Source organism: Oncorhynchus nerka, linkage group LG5 (assembly GCF_034236695.1).
Source record: "Oncorhynchus nerka isolate Pitt River linkage group LG5, Oner_Uvic_2.0, whole genome shotgun sequence".
NCBI classification, from domain to species: Eukaryota; Metazoa; Chordata; class Actinopteri; order Salmoniformes; family Salmonidae; genus Oncorhynchus; species Oncorhynchus nerka.
Genome location: NC_088400.1, coordinates 16,720,711 through 16,740,770, shown reverse-complemented (window position 1 = coordinate 16,740,770; position 20,060 = coordinate 16,720,711). Strand labels below are relative to the sequence as shown.

Sequence of the window (20,060 nt, the reverse complement as noted above, 5' to 3'; positions counted from 1 at the left end):
CCCTAATAAAGTTTCTAAAATGTTGTGAAAGTGTGGTGTGGTGTGGCTATTACCCTATTATACCGCTGGCCTGTGATATGAAGGCAGTGCACTCCAGTGCTCCCACTGACTCTTACAGTTGAGTTTGAGGTGAGGGAGAATGTTTCAGGCCTACCAGAGTTACTCCTATAATCTAACAATATAATGCTTATCTTTATTAAAAATATTCTGATCGAAAAAATAACGAATTAGCCTCCTGTCCCCTATATTTGTATAGCAGACGCAGTAGTCATCTGACATAAAGAAATGTATGTTGGTGTCATAGCATGCCGCAGGCATCTCGCGCTCACTCTGGGCCTAGGCTTAAGCTAAGCGTCTCTTCGTTTATTGATTTGATTCATATTTAAATCATACAGTGGACGCCTAAGCCTACAGGTTTATGCATGCAATGCCCTGTTGCATTTACTGCTTATATCTCTGACAGCTGAGCCGTGAGGTGGACATTTGTTGTTTAAATAAAGGAAAAAAACAATAGAACAATAGGCTATACAGTTTTGCATATCCTACACATCGAAACACAAGGAATAAATGGGACTCATTTCGCCAATAGCCATAATTTATTGACGCTCTGGTCGCGTGGTTGGACGCCCTAATGGGTTTCGCACCAAATGCAAATGGATGACAGGTACATTTCTCAAATGTCTGATGATATTAAAATCTTCTCCCAGTCCCTGTCCAGTCCAAATTTTCCTAACGGAGACCCTGGTATTTGGTATATGTTTTCCTAACGGAAACCCTGGTATCTGGTATATGTTTTCCTAACGGAAACCCTGGTATTTGGTATATGTTTTCCTAACGGAAACCCTGGTATCTGGTATATGTTTTCCTAACGGAAACCCTGGTATTTGGTATATGTTTTCCAAACGGAAACCCTGGTATTTGGTATATGTTTTCCTAAAGGAAACCCTGGTATTTGGTATATATGTTTTCCTAACGGAAACCCTGGTATTTGGTATATGTTTTCCTAACGAAAACTATTGCCAATAGTGTATGTTTGGTGTGCATTTGGAAAGTATTCAGACCCCTTTAATTTTCCACATTTTGATACTTTACAACTAAAATGTATTAAATACATGTTCTTCCTCATCAATCTACACACAATATCCCATAATGAAAAAACGAATAACAGGTTTTTAGAAATGCTTGCAAATGCATAAAATTTTTAAAAAAAACAGAAATAACTAATTTACATAAGTACACAGACCCTTTGCTATGAGACTCTAAAGCGAGCTCAAGTGCATCCTGTTTCCATTGATCTTCCTTGAGTTGTTTCTACAACTTGATTGGAGTCAACCTGTGGTGAATGCAATTGATTGGACATTATTTGAAGCCCCCGAGTGGCGCAGAGTTCTAAGGCACTGCATCTCAGTGCAAGAGGCATCAATCACTACAGTCCCTGGTTCGAATCCAGGCTGCACATGATTGGGAGTCCCATAGGGCAGTGTACATCGTCTGTGTCTGTCCAAGGTAGGCTGTCATTATAAATAAGAATTTGTTCTTAACTGACTTGACTAGTTAAATAAAGGTTAAAATATATATATATAATTTGTAAAGGCACACACCTGCCTATGTAAGGTCCCACAGTTGACATTGCATGTCATAGAAAAAACCAAGCCATGAGTTTGAAGGAATTGTCTGTAGAGATCTGAGACAGGATTGTGTTGAGACACAGGATTGGGGAAGGGTTCCAAAAAATGTCTGCAGCCTCCATCATTCTTAAATGGAAGAAGTTTGGAACCACCAAGACTCTTTCTAGAGCTGAGCAATCCGGGAAGAAGAAAATTGGTCAGGGATTGACCAAGAACCCGATGGTCACTCTGACAGAGCTCCAGAGTTCCTCTGTGGAGATGGGAGAAGCTTCCAGAAGGACACCCATCTATGCAGCACTCCACCAATCAGGCCTTTATAAAATACATATGACAGACTGCTTGGACTTTGCCAAAAGGCACCTAAAGGACTCAGATCATGAGAAACAATATTTTCTGGTCTGATGAAAGATTGAACTCTTTGGCCTGAATACCAAGCGTCACCTCTGAAGAAAAGCTGGGACGGTGAAGCATGGTGGTGAAGCATGGTGGTGAAGCATGGTGGTGGCAGCATCAAGCTGTGGGTATACATTGCAGCGGCAGGGACTGGGTGACTACTCAAGTTCGAGGGAAAGATGAACAGAGCAAAGTACAAAGAGATCCTTGATGAAATCTTGCTCCAGAGCGCTCAGGACCTCAGACTGGGGCGAAGGTTGACCTTCCAACAGGACAACGATGCTAAGACAACGCAGAAGTGGCTTCAGGACCAGTCTCTGAATGTCCTTGAGTGGCCCAGCCAGAGCCCGGACTTGAACCCGATCAAACATCTCTGGAGAGACCTGGAAATATCTGTGCAGCAACGCTCTCCATCCAACCTGACAGAGCTTGAGAGGATCTGCAGAGAAGAATGGGAGAAGCTCCCCAAATACAGGTGTGCCAAGCTTTTAGTGTCATACCCAAGAAAACTCGAGGCTGTAATTGCTGCCAAAGGCACTTCAACAAAGTACTGCGTAAAGGTTCTGAATACTTATGTAAATGTGATATTTCCTTTTTTTCTTTTGAATAAATTTGCAAAACAAATAATCTGTTTTTGCTTTGTCATTATGGGGTATTGAGTGTTGATTGATGAGGCGGAAAAAAATAATTTGACACATTTTAGAATAAGGCTGTAATGTAACAAAATGTAGAACAATTAAAGGAGTGTAAATACTTCCTGTATATATAGTGTAGGCTATAGCAGGCTACACAATCAACCTACCAGTGACACTGACTAACCCAATGATGAAAATGCAGCAATTTGTAGAAGGCAAACTGACTGCCACCATTAATACAAATATAATCCATAGATGGCAGTTCACATTCAAGTCAGGACTGGCAGACATTGCTGGGGTACCCATTTTAAGTAAAAGAGCTAGGGTTAGAGGTTGGATTGTTTCCATGTCCGCAACACAACAAGCTGACACCCTTTGCACTGAGATTCAGTGCCTTAAACTGCTGCGCCACTCGGGAGGTAAATGTTCAGACAGAAGTACAACATTTAAGGGAAAAAATTGGGGGGGGGTTTGGCCAAAGTATTTCCATTTATCGGTGGGTGCTGCAGCACCCCTACTTCCCCCGCTATGGTGAGAGGAGTAGATTATCTGTCTATAGACAAAGTAGAGGTAGTGATCTTCTCTGGTTGGGAATGAGACAATAGATGGCAGTATTGCATTAAAAAAGCGTGCGTGTGTGTGTGTGTGTGTGTCTGAGAGCGAGAGAGAGATGTCAAATCACAAGGCATGCCCATTGATCACGCACCCACACACACACTCTCTGGTTAAGTGGTTGGGGCGGGACTGTGTGTGCGTATTAGGCTGGGGATGTAACATGGCTGAGTTGAGGATCATCGATAGATGATGATCACCCTGCACGCACTGTGTTTGGGGGCGTTACCCTCCACTTCACCAGACACGCCCGCTTCCCTTCGAGCTGAATTCACTGGTATTCGGTATTCGTTTGCCGGAGACTTTCAGAAGTGATTCCCTTGACAAGAAAATAACGATATACCACAAATCACTCCCGAAAGGACAGGAGCAACGAACGGATCAATCGCCTGGTGGAGGTTTTGCCTCTTCTGTGGGACTTCCTTAATTCCTACTCCTCGCGCGCTCCTTGTATATGAGAACTAGAGAGATTTCTGAAAGAAAAAAAACAACAGTAGGCTAGAGGAAGAAAGAACACTTGTTTGATTGGTTGATGCCTGTTTGTCTTCTCTAAAATATTGTCTCTTTCTTTTTAAGTGACGTTTAATGACTTCTGGCAGCGCTCCTTGAACCAGAAGACACCCAGCGCTTCTCATCCTCTTGTCTCCCCCTCGTCACTTTCACCTGATGGTCCAGGAACACGTATCTTCTTCACAAGAGTTGTTGACGCACAGGTCACTGATCCCTGGATGTTGACAGCTCCTTTTCCCAGTCCACGAGCAGACCCTCATATCGTTCATATTTCTCTCGCTCTCTCGTTACTGAGAGAAAACTAAAAAATAAGTGATAAACATTACGCCTAACCATCTCTATCGCCGTCTGTGTGATCAAAAGCCACGGGGAAGGAAGGAAAAGGAAACGATAGAGAGAGGGGGCGAGAGGGAAATAGTGAGTGACGGGAGGAGGAACCGTGAGTTTTGATGTTTGGGATCCAGGAGAACATCCAGAGGAGCGGAAGTATTATGAAAGAAGAGCCCATGGTGGCCGGGATGAACGCTGTTCGGAGCTGGATGCAGGGCGCGGGGCTGCTGGACGTCAGCACAGCCGCCCAGAGGTAAGCCCGACGTGGCTAGCCAGAAGGACCGCATGTGTTTAGAGACAGGATTGCGCTCCCAATGGACTGCTGGTTTTCCTTTTCTGGGCGTATAGCCTAATATTGACTTGGGATATTTTATTATAGCTTTTACATGCAGGCTTTATGTCTGTGATTGAAGCTAGGCTATAGCATAGCCTACATACTGTTTTTATTTCTGTTTTCTGCAGCCTATTAGCTAGTAGCCTATTAAATCAATTAAAATGAACACTATATCCAAAGGACTAAAAACATGTCAGACACGGGCCTAGTTATTAGCACTGAGTTATTTATAATGAAACGCCAATAATTATAACGCAGTAAAACAATAATACAACCACTATTTTTGAGACAGGTTGATTATTACAATCGACAAAACGGCCCCCATCTAGCATAGGCTATTCATGTAACGTTAGCGACCAAATCCAAACTATTCATATTGGCTAAGGCTATACTTTGACAGTTTGTAAATATATGTTTTGACCCAAAACTGTTTTCAGAAATTTGCAAATGACTTCAAATATGACATTTCAGTCTGAATTTATTTTTTAAAATGGGTTCAAATGTAAAATAAAAATCAAGATATATTGACGATTTCGGGGACCAGAACTTTAGTGTTTTACTCTTTTATTTCTAATTTTTTTAATAATTTGTAATTTGTGAGCGAATTCAGTGGCATCCATGTGAAAGTTTTGCTAACGGGGCTTGGTGCTACTTGTATCCGCAGCGGCGTGGCTCTGGCCCGGGCACATTTCGAGAAGCAACCGCCCTCCAACCTCCGCAAGTCCAACTTCTTCCACTTTGTGCTGGCTCTGTACGACAGACAAGGCCAGCCGGTGGAGATAGAGAGAACCAGCTTCGTTGGATTTGTTGAAAGGGAAAAAGTGAGATTTCCTAAAACATTATACATTGATTTGACATCTGCAGCAGTATATTTACATGCATGAGCCTTATTAATATATTGCTTAATTTACTACTACAATTAACAATACAAATGTTGTCTTACAATAATTGATATAGTTATGGATTAGAGTTTTTCTTATATTAGTTTAGACCACATGGAAGGAATCCGCAGTCCAAGCTGTTCGATACTTTGTGTCGTATTAATTATTCAAATCCCTGGGCGCGTCGATCATGTGCTCATATTCCATTGTTTTAATGCGAAATTGTAGCATAATTTATAGCTATTGACAATATTACAGCACTAACCGTTTTGAATTATTTATGCAAGTTTGCAAGTGTCTCCAGTCAACTCTTTAGACATGCAATTTTCTTCTAGTATGCTATTGTTGCAGTATTAACATCTAATGTATTTGGTTCAAAACAATATAATGTATTAGTATAGTATTATAAGCCAGAATTCTGTAGCCCACCAATAGTCATTTCACTTGTATATGGCACTAAGGCAGTGAAGTCATTCCCATCAGTTCTGTTTATCTTGGGACGTTTTTGGGAAATGATTGACATATCGTTTTTTAAAGTTATTATATATATATCGTTTCTGATATTGATATTGAAATATATATTTTAGTACATTTAAGATAATGTTTTGGCCTTTTGTAAATCTTTGTGTGTTGTGGATTTGCTCTTCTTGAGACTGAGTGTGTGTTGTGGATTTGCTCTTCGTGACTTGACTGAGTGTGTGTTGTGGATTTGCTCTTCGTGACTTGACTGAGTGTGTGTTGTGGATTTGCTCTTCGTGTTGGCAGGAAACGCCAGGGGAAAAAACCAACAATGGGATACAGTACAGGTTACAGCTCCTATACAGCAATGGTACGGTCAGCACACACACACACACACACACACACACACACACACACACACACACACACACACACACACACACACACACACACACACACACACACACACACGATTTGAATAAAATATATGGGATAAAAAAAAATGACAGTAAATGTTTTATTGATATATATAAATAACACAGATTGTTATTATTATACAAATCATTAATTGAATGTAAGTATTAGTATTAGCCTATTAATACTATCATTTTTGAATATCTACTTTTTATAAATAGTTTATTCAATAGCCTATGTCATGTATAGTTGGACCTTATGTATGTGGCTCGGTGAACAATGGCCTTCTGTCTGTTTTAACATGAACCAATCCAGAATATTGTATTTGAATTGAATCTGAAACTGAAATGACCATTAGGTCTATGTTTCTGAGCACATCGCAAACACTAACAGCATTCCATTCAAATAAAGTACATACAGTGAGTACAAAATATTCAGAACACCTGATCTTTCCATGACATAGACTGACATGGTCAAACCTGAGGAAAGCTATTATCCCTCATTGATGCCAATTGTAAAATCCACTTCAATCAGCGTAGATGAACGGGAGGAGACAGGTTAAAGAAGGATTTTCCTAATGTTTGGTATACTCAGTGTATAGGCCAACTATCTTTGTCTCTCCATTTGTATCTCTAACATCTCACTGTCTTTACTGTACATCTCTCTTTACTGTATATCATTCTCTTTACTGTATCTCTCTCTCTCTACTGTACATCATAATCTTTACTGTATCTCTCTCTCTCTCTCTCTACTGTATATCATTCTCTTTACTGTATATCTCTCTCTTTACTGTATATCTCTCTCTTTACTGTATACCTCTCTCTTTACTGTATACCTCTCTCTTTACTGTATATCATTCTCTCTTTACTGTATACCTCTCTCTTTATTGTATATCATTCTCTCTTTACTGTATCTCTCTCTCTTTACTGTATATCTCTCTCTTTACTGTATACCTCTCTCTTTACGGTATATCTCTCTCTTTACTGTATATCATTCTCTTTACTGTATCTCTCTCTCTACTGTATATCATTATCTTTACTGTATATCTCTCTCTTTACTGTATCTATCTCTCTCTTTACTGTATATCATATTCTTTACTGTACTCTCTCTCTCTACTGTAAATAATTCTCTTTACTGTATCTCTCTCTCTTTACTGTATATCATTCTCTCTTTACCCTATCTGTCTCTCTCTCTTTACTGTATATCATTCTCTCTTTACTGTATATCTTTATCTTTACTGTATCTCTCTCTCTCTTTATTGTATATCATTCTCTCTTTACTGTATCGCTCTCTCTTTACTGTATATCATTCTCTCTTTACTGTATATCTCTCTCTTTACTGTATATCTTTATCTTAACTGCATATCTCTCTTTACTGTATATCTCTATCTCTACTGTATATATATTTATCTTTACTGTATCTCTCTCTTTACTGTATCTATCATTCTCTCTTTACTGTATATCTCTCTCTTTACGGTATATATCTCTACTGTATATCTCTCTCTTTACTGTATCTCTCTCTTTACTGTATCTCTCTCTCTTTACTGTATATCATTCTCTCTTTACTGTATATCTCTCTCTTTACTGTATATCTTTATCTTAACTGCATATCTCTCTCTTTACTGTATATTGCTCTCTCTACGATATATATTTATCTTTACTGTATATCTTTACATTTACTGTATCCCTCTCTCTCTTTACTGTATATCATTCTCTCTTTACTGTATCTCTCTCTCTACTGTATATCATTCTCTTTACTGTATATCTCTCTCTTTACTGTATATCTCTCTCTTTACTGTATCTATCTCTCTCTTTACTGTATATCATTTTCTTTACTGTATCTCTCTCTCTACTGTATATAATTCTCTTTACTGTATCTCTCTCTCTTTACTGTATATCATTCTCTCTTTACCGTATCTGTCTCTCTCTCTTTACTGTATATCATTCTCTCTTTACTGTATATCTTTATCTTTACTGTATCTCTCTCTCTCTTTATTGTATATCATTCTCTCTTTACTGTATCTCTCTCTCTTTACTGTATATCATTCTCTCTTTACTGTATATCTCTCTCTTTACTGTATATCTTTATCTTAACTGCATATCTCTCTTTACTGTATATCTCTATCTCTACTGTATATATATTTATCTTTACTGTATCTCTCTCTCTTTACTGTATCTATCATTCTCTCTTTACTGTATATCTCTCTCTTTACGGTATATCTCTCTACTGTATATCTCTCTCTTTACTGTATCTCTCTCTTTACTGTATCTCTCTCTCTTTACTGTATATCTCTCTCTTTACTGTATATCTTTATCCTAACAGCATATCTCTCTCTTTACTGTATATTGCTCTCTCTACTGTATATATTTATCTTTACTGTATATCTTTATCTTTACTGTATCCCTCTCTCTCTTTACTGTATATCATTCTCTCTTTACTGTATATCTCTCTCTTTACTGTATATCATTCTCTCTTTACTGTATATCTCTCTCATTACTGTATCGCTTTCTCTACTGTATATATTTATCTTTACTGTATATCTTTATCTTTACTGTATCTCTCTCTCTCTTTACTGTATATCATTCTCACTTAACTGTATATCATTCTCTCTTTACTGTATATCTTTATGTTTACTGTTTCTCACTCTCTCTTTACTGTATATATTTATCTTTACTGTATATCTTTCTTTACTGTATCTCTCTCTCTCTCTTTACTGTATATCATTCTCTCTTTACTGTAGATCTCTCTCTTTACTGTATATCTCTCCCTTTACTGTATCTATCATTCTCTCTTTACTGTATATATATCTCTCTTTACTGTATATCTCTCTCTTTATGGTATATCTCACTCTGCCTATAGGTATCAGGACAGAACAGGACTTTTACGTGCGCCTCATCGATTCCATGACCAAACAGGTACCATCTCTTTCATGAATTGTGATTGTGTGTGTGTGTGTGTGTGTGTGTTTGTAAGTGTAGTTGGCGAGAGGTGAAACTGGACTGTGGATGTTGGAAGAGGTGCTGGAAGGGCCAGATGGTGCACTATACTACAGTCTGGCAGACCAACTGCTCACACATGTTATATATCTCATGCTACCAGATGAAAACCATTTTGTGTGAGGATGTAAAGAAGAATCACCACGAGGCAAACTGTTTTACTAACAAACATCTCTCTCTCTCTCTCTCCCTCTCTCCCTCTCCAGGCGATCATCTATGAAGGACAGGATAAGAACCCTGAGATGTGTCGGGTTCTACTGACTCACGAGATTATGTGCAGGTAAGACGGATAACGTGTTGAGAGAAAGAGGGAGACGACATAAAGAGGGAAAAAAGAGAGAGAAAGAAAGGGAGAGAGGGAGAGAGAGAGAAAGAGAGAGAGGGATTATGCAAACATATATTCTCAGTGTGTGTTTGTCTCCCCTGGGTACAGTCAGATGATCGGTTTATTCAGAAACGGCTCTTCAGTCTGCTTCCCCCTCCCCCTCTACCCAAAATGCAACTCTCCCCAGGTACATTGGGACCACAGCATGACCCAGTTCTGAGAGAGAGAGAGAGAGAGAGATTGGGGTTAAGGAGAGTCAGAGGAAGGGAGGAGGAGAGGAGCGAGAGAGAACGAGATATACTATGTATACAAAAGTATATTGACACCTCTTCAAATTAGTGGATTCGGCTATTTCAAGCACACAGACATGCAATCTCCATAGACAAACATTGGCAATAGAATGGCTTTACTGAAGAGCTCAGTGACTTTCAACTTGGCACCGTCATAGGATGTCACCTTTCCAACGAGTCAGTGCATCAGATTTCTGCCCTGCTAGTGCTGTTATTGTGAAGTAGAAACGTCTAGGTGCAACAACGGCTCAGCCGTCACACAAGCTCACAGAACAGGACCGAAGTGGAAACGTGTAGGAGCAACAACGGCTCAGCCGCCACACAAGCTCACAGAACAGGACCGAAGTGGAAACTTCTAGGAGAAACAACGGCTCAACCGCCACACAAGCTCACAGAACAGGACCGAAGTGGAAACTTCTAGGAGAAACAACGGCTCAACCGCCACACAAGCTCACAGAACAGGACCGAAGTGGAAACTTCTAGGAGAAACAACGGCTCAACCGCCACACAAGCTCACAGAACAGGACCGAAGTGGAAACTTCTAGGAGAAACAACGGCTCAACCGCCACACAAGCTCACAGAACAGGATCGCTATGTGCTCAAGCGCGTAAGATCAGCATGCGGAATGCCAAGCGTCGGCTGGAGTGGTGTAAAGCTCACCGTCAATGGACTCTGAAGCAGTGGAGTGATGAATCACGCTTCACCATCTGGCAACCCGATGGACAAATCTGGGTTTGGCAGATGCCAGGAGAACACTACCTGCCCGAATGCATAGTGCCGACTGTAATGTTTAGTGGAGGAGGAATAATGGTCTGGGACTTTTTTTCGTGTTTCGGGCTTTGTTCCTTAGTTCCAGTGAAGGGAAATCTTAACGCTACTGCATACAATTACATTCTAGACAATTCTGTGCTTCCAACTTTGTGGCAACAGTTTGGGAAAGGCCCTTTCCTGTTTCAGAATGACTATGCCCCTGTGCACAAAATGAGATCCATACAGAAATGGTTTGTTGAGATCGGTGTAGAAGAACTTGATTGGGCTACACAGAGGCCTGACCTCAACCCCATCGATGAGTTGGAATGATGACTGTGAGCCAGGCCTCATTCCCTAACATCAGTGCTTGACTTCACTAATGCTCTTGTGGCTGAATGGAAGCAAGTCCCCGCAGCAATGTTCCAACATCTAGTGGAAAGCCTTCCCAGATGAGTGGAGGCGTTTATAGCAGCAAATGGGGGACCAACTTCAACTCCATATTAATACCCATGATTTTGGAATGAGTTGTTCGACAAGCAGGTGACCACATACTTTTGGTCATCTAGTGTATAGAGAGAGAGTTAAGTTTTTATAAAACCTTTATTTCATTCTTAATTATTAACACAAATAATGGCACACTGTGCCTTTTCAGAAATTTAACAACAAATGTGTCATTCCTAAATAAAAATCTGTTAAATTAAATAAAAAAGCATATATATATATATATATATATATATATACATGAACTAATTTCATCAACAAAAAATAGTTTTCTCTCTTTCACAAAACAAACCGCTCCTTCATAAACCCACTTCTCCTCAACAGGCAAAAAGGTCAAAACCAGATCAGAGTCCAGGAGGTATAGAGTGGCAGACAGGCTCGTGGTCAAGGCAGGCAGAATGGTTTGAAAGTCCAGAAACAGGCAAGGGTCAAAACCAGGAGGACTAGAATAAGGAGAACACATACAAGACGAACTGTCAGAGAGAGACAGGAAACACATGGATAAATACACTGGTACAGAGAGACAGGAAACACAGGGATAAATACACTGGTACAGAGAGACAGGAAACACATGGATAAATACACTGGTACAGAGAGACAGGAAACACAGGGATAAATACACTGGTACAGAGAGACAGGAAACACAGGGATAAATACACTGGTACAGAGAGACAGGAAACACAGGGATAAATACACTGGTACAGAGAGACAGGAAACACAGGGATAAATACACTGGTACAGAGAGACAGGAAACACAGGGATAAATACACTGGTACAGGGAGACAGGAAACACAGGGATAAATACACTGGGGAATATAAGGGACACCTGGAGGGGGTGGAGACAATCACGAGGACAGGTGAAACAGATCAGGGTGTGACGACATCTTAGCTTGTCCCAAAAGAAAATGTAACAGTTGACATTTTATTTTATTTTGCTTACTATATTGAAACGCCAAAATTAAACAGTGTTATTGAAAATCTCCTCTACAGCTGTAAATAAAGACTCAAGTATTTCAAAGAGGCTTTATCCTCTCACACGCCATGAAACAGTGAAAAATGGTTTCTCTTTATGTTGCAAAAAAGACATCCATCTCCAACATCTGATTTAATGACAGATACAAAAGCATTAACTGCAATGATGCCATGCAAAACCCTCCATTTCATGTCACCAGTGCCCTTTTGTAATTGTGGCTTGTACATTGCTCTCCATGCTGGCTTTACCTTGTCATCAACACCCTCCATTACATGTCACCAGTGCCCTTTTGTAATTGTGGCTTGTACAATGCTCTCCTTGCTGGCTTTACCTTGTCACCAAGGCCCAGTTTTGTTTTACCCTCCAAGGAGTGTATTTTCTATTCTTCAATTTATCTTTATTCAAAACCTTGACACACCCCATATCATGTCTTTCCCATTCACCTCATCCAAACCCACCTCTTCCAACCCTCTCAAATCCACTAATAATGCTTTTCTTTCTGACTTTGGGATATTTGGTGTAATCCGTAGTCTTGAAAATTGGCCATTTTCATTTTGTATCTTCTTCTTGTGATTATTAAGTATAAACCACTATTCTACCGACAGAGCCTTCCAGCAGCTTCCCAGCAGTTGTCTGACAATCCTTTCCGACCTCAACCCCAAATGTTCAGCCACCCGTCCTCCATCCATTGAGGTGGGCCCAGCCATGGCCTTTAACTGTTTTAGGGTGATGATTTTGCCCTTCACCAGATTCTTCCTCCCTTACGGCATTACAGCCCCCCTGGCAAAGCCATTATCCTTCCAGACCATTTTCCAATCTGTAAAGCACAAGTTTTTTTCCCAATTTTCCTTTGCATAGGATATTCCCCTAAACCGCTCAACCATGAGACTCAAACTATCCACCTCTGCTTGATTTTTCACGAACATTACTATATCATCAGCGTAGGTTGAGAGACGAATAGGAGGAATATTCTCAGAAATGTAACCCCTTCAATGCGAATTCTAATGCCATTTAGTAGTGGCTCTATAGCGATGGCATATAACATTCCTGCAAAGAAAACTAAAACCAAACCAAATTCTTCAAAAGTGTGCCATGAGTATTGATGTTCAACTCGAACAAATGCCTTTTCTTGATTAATTGAATTTAAACCAGCATCCAACCCAAAAAAATCCACAATCAGGGAAATGTTATTCCCTATCTGCCTACTGGGAAACCAGTAGGACTGTTCCGTGTGTATGATTTGCCCCATCACCTCCCTCAGCCTGTTGGATAAAGCCTTGGACAGGATCTTATAATCAGTGCACAATAAAGCCACCGGCCTCCAGTTCATCACCTCCCTAGGATCACCTTTTTTTGGCAGTAGGGTGAGGACAGCCCTCCTGCAGCTTATCGGTAGTAACCCTCCGGTCAAACCATTGTTAACTACTGCTAGCCTCTCCCAACATGGCCCAAAAATACTTTAAAAAGTAAATGGGAAGGCCATCAATGCCTGGTGCCCTTCCATTTTCCATGCCTTTTAATGCAGTGTATAGCTCCTGCAAAGACAATGGTTGCTCTAGTTCAACCTGAGCTCCTGCAAAGACAATGGTTGTTCTAGTTCAACCTGAGCTTCTGCAAAGACAATGGTTGTTCTAGTTCAACCTAAGCTCCTGCAAAGACAATGGTTGTTCTAGTTCAACCTGAGCTTCTGCAAAGACAATGGTTGCTCTAGTTCAACCTGAGCTCCTGCAAAGACAATGGTTGTTCTAGTTCAACCTGAGCTCCTGCAAAGACAATGGTTGCTCTAGTTCAACCTGAGCTCCTGCAAAGACAATGGTTGCTCTAGTTCAACCTAGGCTCCTGCAAAGACAATGGTTGCTCTAGCTCAACCTGAGCTTCTGCAAAGACAATGGTTGCTCTAGTTCAACCTGAGCTTCTGCAGCCACCTGTGGGAGCCAATCAAGGAACTATTGTGTCACTGTTTTATTCTCTTTGTACTCACACTTGTAGAGCTCAGCATAGAACTGTCCTGCCCTCTTTCTAATTTCACTACGGCTGGTAAGCTCTTGTTCAACAGCTGATATGAGGTAATGAATAATTCTTGGTCCATTCGTTTTCTCTAAACCAAAGAAAGATTTGGATGAGGCATCCATTTCAGAGATTCCCTGAAACGTACTTCTCACCAATGCCCCCTGTGCTCTGATAGCCAGCAGGTCTCTTGAGGGCCTGAATATGGCCTCGGTCTCCTGCGGTCTCAACCAGCGTCAGGAGTTCCCCTATTTCAGACTCTAGGGCGTTTATTGATCTGGTGATGTCTCTGGTGACATTCATCATGTACAGAATTATTGAATCTGGATTTTCCCTAAATCCCACCACCGTTGAAGATATAAAAAACTGGCCTTTTGAGACCCCCACCTCTCCCAGAAACCTCTCCACCTCTCCCAGAAACCTCTCCACCTCTCCCAGAAACCCCTCCACCTCTCCCAGAAACCCCTCCACCTCTCCCAGAAACCTCTCCACCTCTCCCAGAAACCTCTCCACCTCTCCCAGAAACCTCTCCACCTCTCCCAGAAACCTCTCCACCTCTCCCAGAAACCTCTCCACCTCTCCCAGAAACCTCTCCACCTCTCCCAGAAACCCCTCCACCTCTCCCAGAAACTCCTCCACTTCTCCACCTCCACCAGAAACCTCTCCACCTCTCCCAGAAATATCTCCACCTCCACCAGAAATCTCTCCACCTCTCCCAGAAACCTCTCCACCTCTCCCAGAAACCTCTCCACCTCTCCCAGAAACCTCTCCACCTCTCCCAGAAACCCCTCCACCTCTCCCAGAAACTCCTCCACTTCTCCACCTCCACCAGAAACCTCTCCACCTCTCCCAGAAACCCCTCCACCTCTCCCAGAAACTCCTCCACTTCTCCACCTCCACCAGAAACCTCTCCACCTCTCCCAGAAATATCTCCACCTCCACCAGAAATCTCTCCACCTCTCCCAGAAACCTCTCCACCTCCACCAGAAACCTCTCCACCTCTCCCAGAAACCTCTCCACCTCCACCAGAAACCTCTCCACCTCTCCCAGAAACCTCTCCACCTCCACCAGAAACACCTCCTCCTCTCCACCTCTCCCAGAAACCCCTCCACATCTCCCAGAAATCTCTCCATCTCTCCCAGAAACCTCTCCACCTCTCCCAGAAACCTCTCCACCTCCACCAGAAACCTCTCCACATCTCCCAGAAACCTCTCCACCTCCACCAGAAACCTCTCCACCTCTCCCCTCCACCTCACCACCTCCACCTCTCCACCTCCACCTCTCCTCTCCCCTCCACCTCTCCTCTCCACCTCTCCCAGAAACCCCTCCACATCTCCCAGAAACCTCTCCACCTCTCCCAGAAACCTCTCCACCTCTCCCAGAAACCTCTCCACCTCCACCAGAAACCTCTCCACCTCTCCTCTCCACCTCTCCCAGAAACCTCTCCACCTCCACCAGAAACCCCTCCACCTCTCCCCTCCTTCTCTCCCCCGCTCCTCTCCACCTCTCCCAGAAACCTCTCCACCTCTCCCAGAAACCTCTCCACCTCCACCAGAAACCTCTCCACCTCTCCCAGAAACCTCTCCACCTCCACCAGAAACCTCTCCACCCCTCCCCTCCCCTCCACCTCTCCACCTCCACCAGAAACCACTCCACATCTCCCAGAAATCTCTCCACCTCTCCCAGAAACCTCTCCACCTCTCCCAGAAACCTCTCCACCTCCACCAGAAACCACTCCACCTCTCCACCTCTCCTATCTACCTCTCCCAGAAACCTCTCCACCTCCACCAGAAACCTCTCCACCTCTCCACCTCTCCCAGAAACCTCTCCACCTCCACCAGAAACCTCTCCACATCTCCTCTCCATCTCTCCCAGAAACCTCTCCATCTCCACCAGAAACCTCTCCACCTCTCCTCTCCACCTCTCCCAGAAACCTCTCCACCTCCACCAGAAACCCCTCCACCTCTCCCCTCCTTCTCTCCACCTCTCCTCTCCACCTCTCCCAGAAACCTCTCCACCTCTCCCAGAAATCTCTCCACCTCTCCCAGAAACCTCTCCACCTCTCCGCCTCTCCCAGAAAAAACTAAAGCATTTCCTGAAGTCAGCATCACTCAATAACATTATATTAAAATGCTAGTATACGCCTTTGGGTTTTACAACGTTAATGAACACCACCTCTGTTATTAAACAATGATCAGAAAATCCCACTGGGGTTATCACACTTGATTTACAGACCTGGGATTGATGCTCAAAACAAGAAAACCTATTTTACCTGGCCAGAGAGATGGTGTTCTCTCTCACATGGGCCTCAATGTTGGCTCCGTCAAATATCACACAGTTCATGTGTTACAATAAGGCATTTTTTTAAAAGTCCTTGAGGCTATATGAGGTTCTTTGTGGTTTCTATCTAAATCACTGACTGTGCAGTTAAAATCCCCAGCAAGAAATAAATAAGCCTTAGTGTTACATTTCTCAATGGTATTTGATAATGCCATCCTGGGGCAAATACATCTAATAAACACATAGTGATGTTTTCATACCTCGCTCTAATGCTCAATTACCTCTTCAACCTTATATGACAAAGTCAAAAACCCTTTTGAGAACTACACACCAATGCCCCCCCACTCCTGTTGCCACAACTTCATTTTCAATATTACAAACAAAATACAAATACAGAGTAAGAGACAGAAAACACATCACTTTACAGATTTAAGGCTACGACTGAACTCTTTCATTTCCTTTAGAATTTAAATCACCTGTTACTCTCGTGACAACTTTCTTCAGTCTAGCGATTTCAGGGCTTGTCAAACCTCCCTGCGTTATTTTTGACATCAGAATCTTTGCATATTCAATAAACAAATCACTTTCAGGAAAAACATCTGTTACATAATCCTGCATATACTTCTTCTCTTTTGTCAATTTCAGACATTGACATACCTTCTCAATCCCATACCTCCCTTCCACCCCATTTCTCTCGCTATTTTGTTGTGATGCGTCAGATGACTCACTCTCGCTATCCTCCCCAGAGGGAAATAGCACCATCACTTCAACCTGTTTATCCTCAACTGATTTATCAATCTCTACTTCCTGTTTATCCTCAACTGATTTATCAATCTCTACTTCCTGTTTATCCTCAACTGATTTATCAATCTCTACTTCCTGTTTATCCTCAACTGATTTATCAATCTCTACTTCCTGTTCATCCTCAACTGATTTATCAATCTCTACTTCCTGTTCATCCTCAACTGATTTATCAATCTCTACTTCCTGTTTATCCTCAACTGATTTATCAATCTCTACTTCCTGTTCATCCTCAACTGATTTATCAATCTCTACTTCCTGTTCATCCTCAACTGATTTATCAATCTCTACTTCCTGTTTATCCTCAACTGATTTATCAATCTCTACTTCCTGTTCATCCTCAACTGATTTATCAATCTCTACTTCCTGTTTATCCTCAACTGATTTATCAATCTCTACCTTCCTCTTAGAATGAGAACCTACATTTCAATCTCCAGTTGACCTCCAATTCTTTCCGGCTGTTTCCCCAGTCTCACCAGCTGTTTCCCCAGTCTCACCGGCTGTTTCCCCAGTCTTACCGGCTGTTTCCCCTCCCTCTTTGCTCTGATCCACCGTAAAAGCCCCTGTAGCCACACCACTCTCCTTTCCTACTTTTCCAACCACATCTGCCCACCTTCTCCCTTCCCCTGAACCCTTAGCATGTTCATCCCTTCGCGGTGGTGCATTAGCTGCACCAACGCTAGAGCTGCTTCCGGGGTCTGCACGCTCGTTCTCGGGACAATAACATACCAAATGTCCCACTCTTCCCACAGCCAAAGTTTGTAATTGATTCAGTAAAAGCATAGAGCACAATTAAATCCGTCAATCTTAAAACTGAATGCTAAATTCAGTTCGTCAGTATCCTTTTTTAAAATCATGTGCACTTATGAGATACGACATGTTTCAGGAAAGGAGATTTGCATGCAAAAATAACCTTTTTTATTGTAGATACAAGTTGACCATGACGAGATAACTCTCAACACTTCATCTCTAACAAATGGAGATAACTCTCGCTGCAACACTTCATCTCTAACAAATGGAGATAACTCTCGCTCCAACACTTCATCTCTAACAAATGGTGATAACTCTCGCTGCAACACTTCATCTCTAACAAATGGAGATAACTCTCACTCCAACACTTCATCTCTAACAAATGGAGATAACTCTCGCTGCAACACTTCATCTCTAACAAATGGTGATAACTCTCGCTCCAACACTTCATCTCTAACAAATGGAGATAACTCTCGCTCCAACACTTCATCTCGAACAAATGGAGATAACTCTCGCTCCAACACTTCATCTCGAACAAATGGAGATAACTCTCGCTGCAACACTTCATCTCTAACAAATGGAGATAACTCTCGCTCCAACACTTCATCTCTAACAAATGGTGATAACTCTCGCTGCAACACTTCATCTCTAACAAATGGTGGCACTTTAGAAAGTATAACTTTCTTAGCCGGGTTCATAAGAGGAAATACTGACGTCTGTGTATTTGGTACGTTATTGTCCCGAGAACGAGCGTGTAATACAACACCATTTTCAACTATCGTATTCACCTTTTCAATGGAATCGAAGAATATCACCACAGCGCTATTCGTCCTTGAGGCTGATTTTATGCTCTCATACCCAATGATAGCGGCAACTGCTAAAATACATTCTTCCACCGAACACCCTGGCGCAGCAGGAATCTTTACTCCATGCCGCCGACAAAGTCTTTCAAACATCAACCCTCGTCTATGCTTCCCTTTTTCAGTCTGTAATGGTTTGCAAGCCCTGCCACATCCGACGAGCATCAGAGTACGATTCGATCTTAGTCGATCTTAGTCCAGTATTGATGCTTTGCCTGTTTCATGGTTCGTTGGAGGGCATAGCGGGATTTATTATACGCTTCCGGGTTAGAGTCCCACTCCTTGAAATCGGCAGCTCCATCCTTTAGCTCAGTGCGGATGTTGCCTGTAATCCATGGCTTCTGGTTTGGGTATGTACGTATGGTCACTGTGGGGACGACGTCATCGATGCACTTATTGATGAAGCCAATGACTGATGTGGTGTACTCCTCAATGCCATTGGAGGAATCCCGGAACATATTCCAGTCTGTGCTAGCAAAACAGTCCTGTAGCTTAGCATCTGCTTCATCTGACCACTTTTTTATTGATCTAGTCACTGGTGCTTCCTGCTTTAATTTTAGTTTGTAAGCAGGAATCAGGAAGATAGAAGTATGGTCAGATTTGCCAAATGGAGGGCGAGGGAGAGCTTTGTAGCTGTCTCTGTGTGTGGAGTAAAGGTGGTCCAGAATTATTTTTCCCTCTGTTTGCACATTTAACATGCTGATAGAAATGTTGTAGATTGAAGTTTCCCTGCATTAAAGTCCCTGGCTACTAGGAGCGCCACCCCTTGGTGAGCGTTTTCTTTTTTGCAAATGGCAGAATACAACTCATCCAATGCTGTCTTAGTGTCAGCCTCTGACCGTGGTGGTATGTAAACAGCTACGAAAAATACAGGTAGATAGTGTGATCTACAGCTTATCATGAGATACTCTACCACAGGTGACCAATAGCTCGAGACCTTAGATATTGTGCACCAGCTGTTATTTACAACAATACATAGTCCGCCGCCCCTTGTCTTACCAGACGCTGCTGGTCTGTCCTGCCTGTACAAAGTATAACCAGCCATGTTGATAGTGTCGTCGTTCAGCCACGACTCTGTGAAGCATAAGATATTACAGTTTTTAATGTCCCCTTTTGTAGTTTAATCTTGCGCGTAAGTCATCGATATTATTCTCTGAAGATTGCACGTTTGCTAGCAGAATGGAAGGAAGTGGGGTTTATTCGATCCCCTACGGATTCCCAGAAGGCAGCCCGCCCTCTGGCTCCTTTTTCTCCTCTTCCTCTTCACGCAAATCAATGGGATCTGGGCCTGTTCCCAAGAAAGCAGTATATCGTTGGCGTCAGGCTCGTCA

At 42.2% G+C, this 20,060-nt stretch overlaps 1 protein-coding gene across 4 annotated transcripts in view; it reads left to right on the top strand.

Annotated features, from left to right (window-relative positions):
- Window positions 1-3,486: 3,486 nt before the first annotated feature.
- Window positions 3,487-20,060, top strand: part of LOC115121483 (transcription factor COE1-A) — a 132,603-nt gene continuing 116,029 nt past the window's right edge. For 2 of the 4 annotated variants that reach the window (XM_065018411.1, XM_065018410.1), the window contains exons 1-5: window positions 3,498-4,361; window positions 5,107-5,263; window positions 6,089-6,152; window positions 9,056-9,111; window positions 9,399-9,472. In XM_065018411.1, coding sequence (XP_064874483.1) covers window positions 4,228-4,361; window positions 5,107-5,263; window positions 6,089-6,152; window positions 9,056-9,111; window positions 9,399-9,472 — 485 coding nt within the window. In that variant the 5' untranslated portion in view covers window positions 3,498-4,227. Of the gene's footprint in view, window positions 4,362-5,106; window positions 5,264-6,088; window positions 6,153-9,055; window positions 9,112-9,398; window positions 9,473-20,060 lie in introns of all 4 variants that reach the window. The other 2 variants (XM_065018413.1, XM_065018412.1) reach the window with 2 other exon arrangements.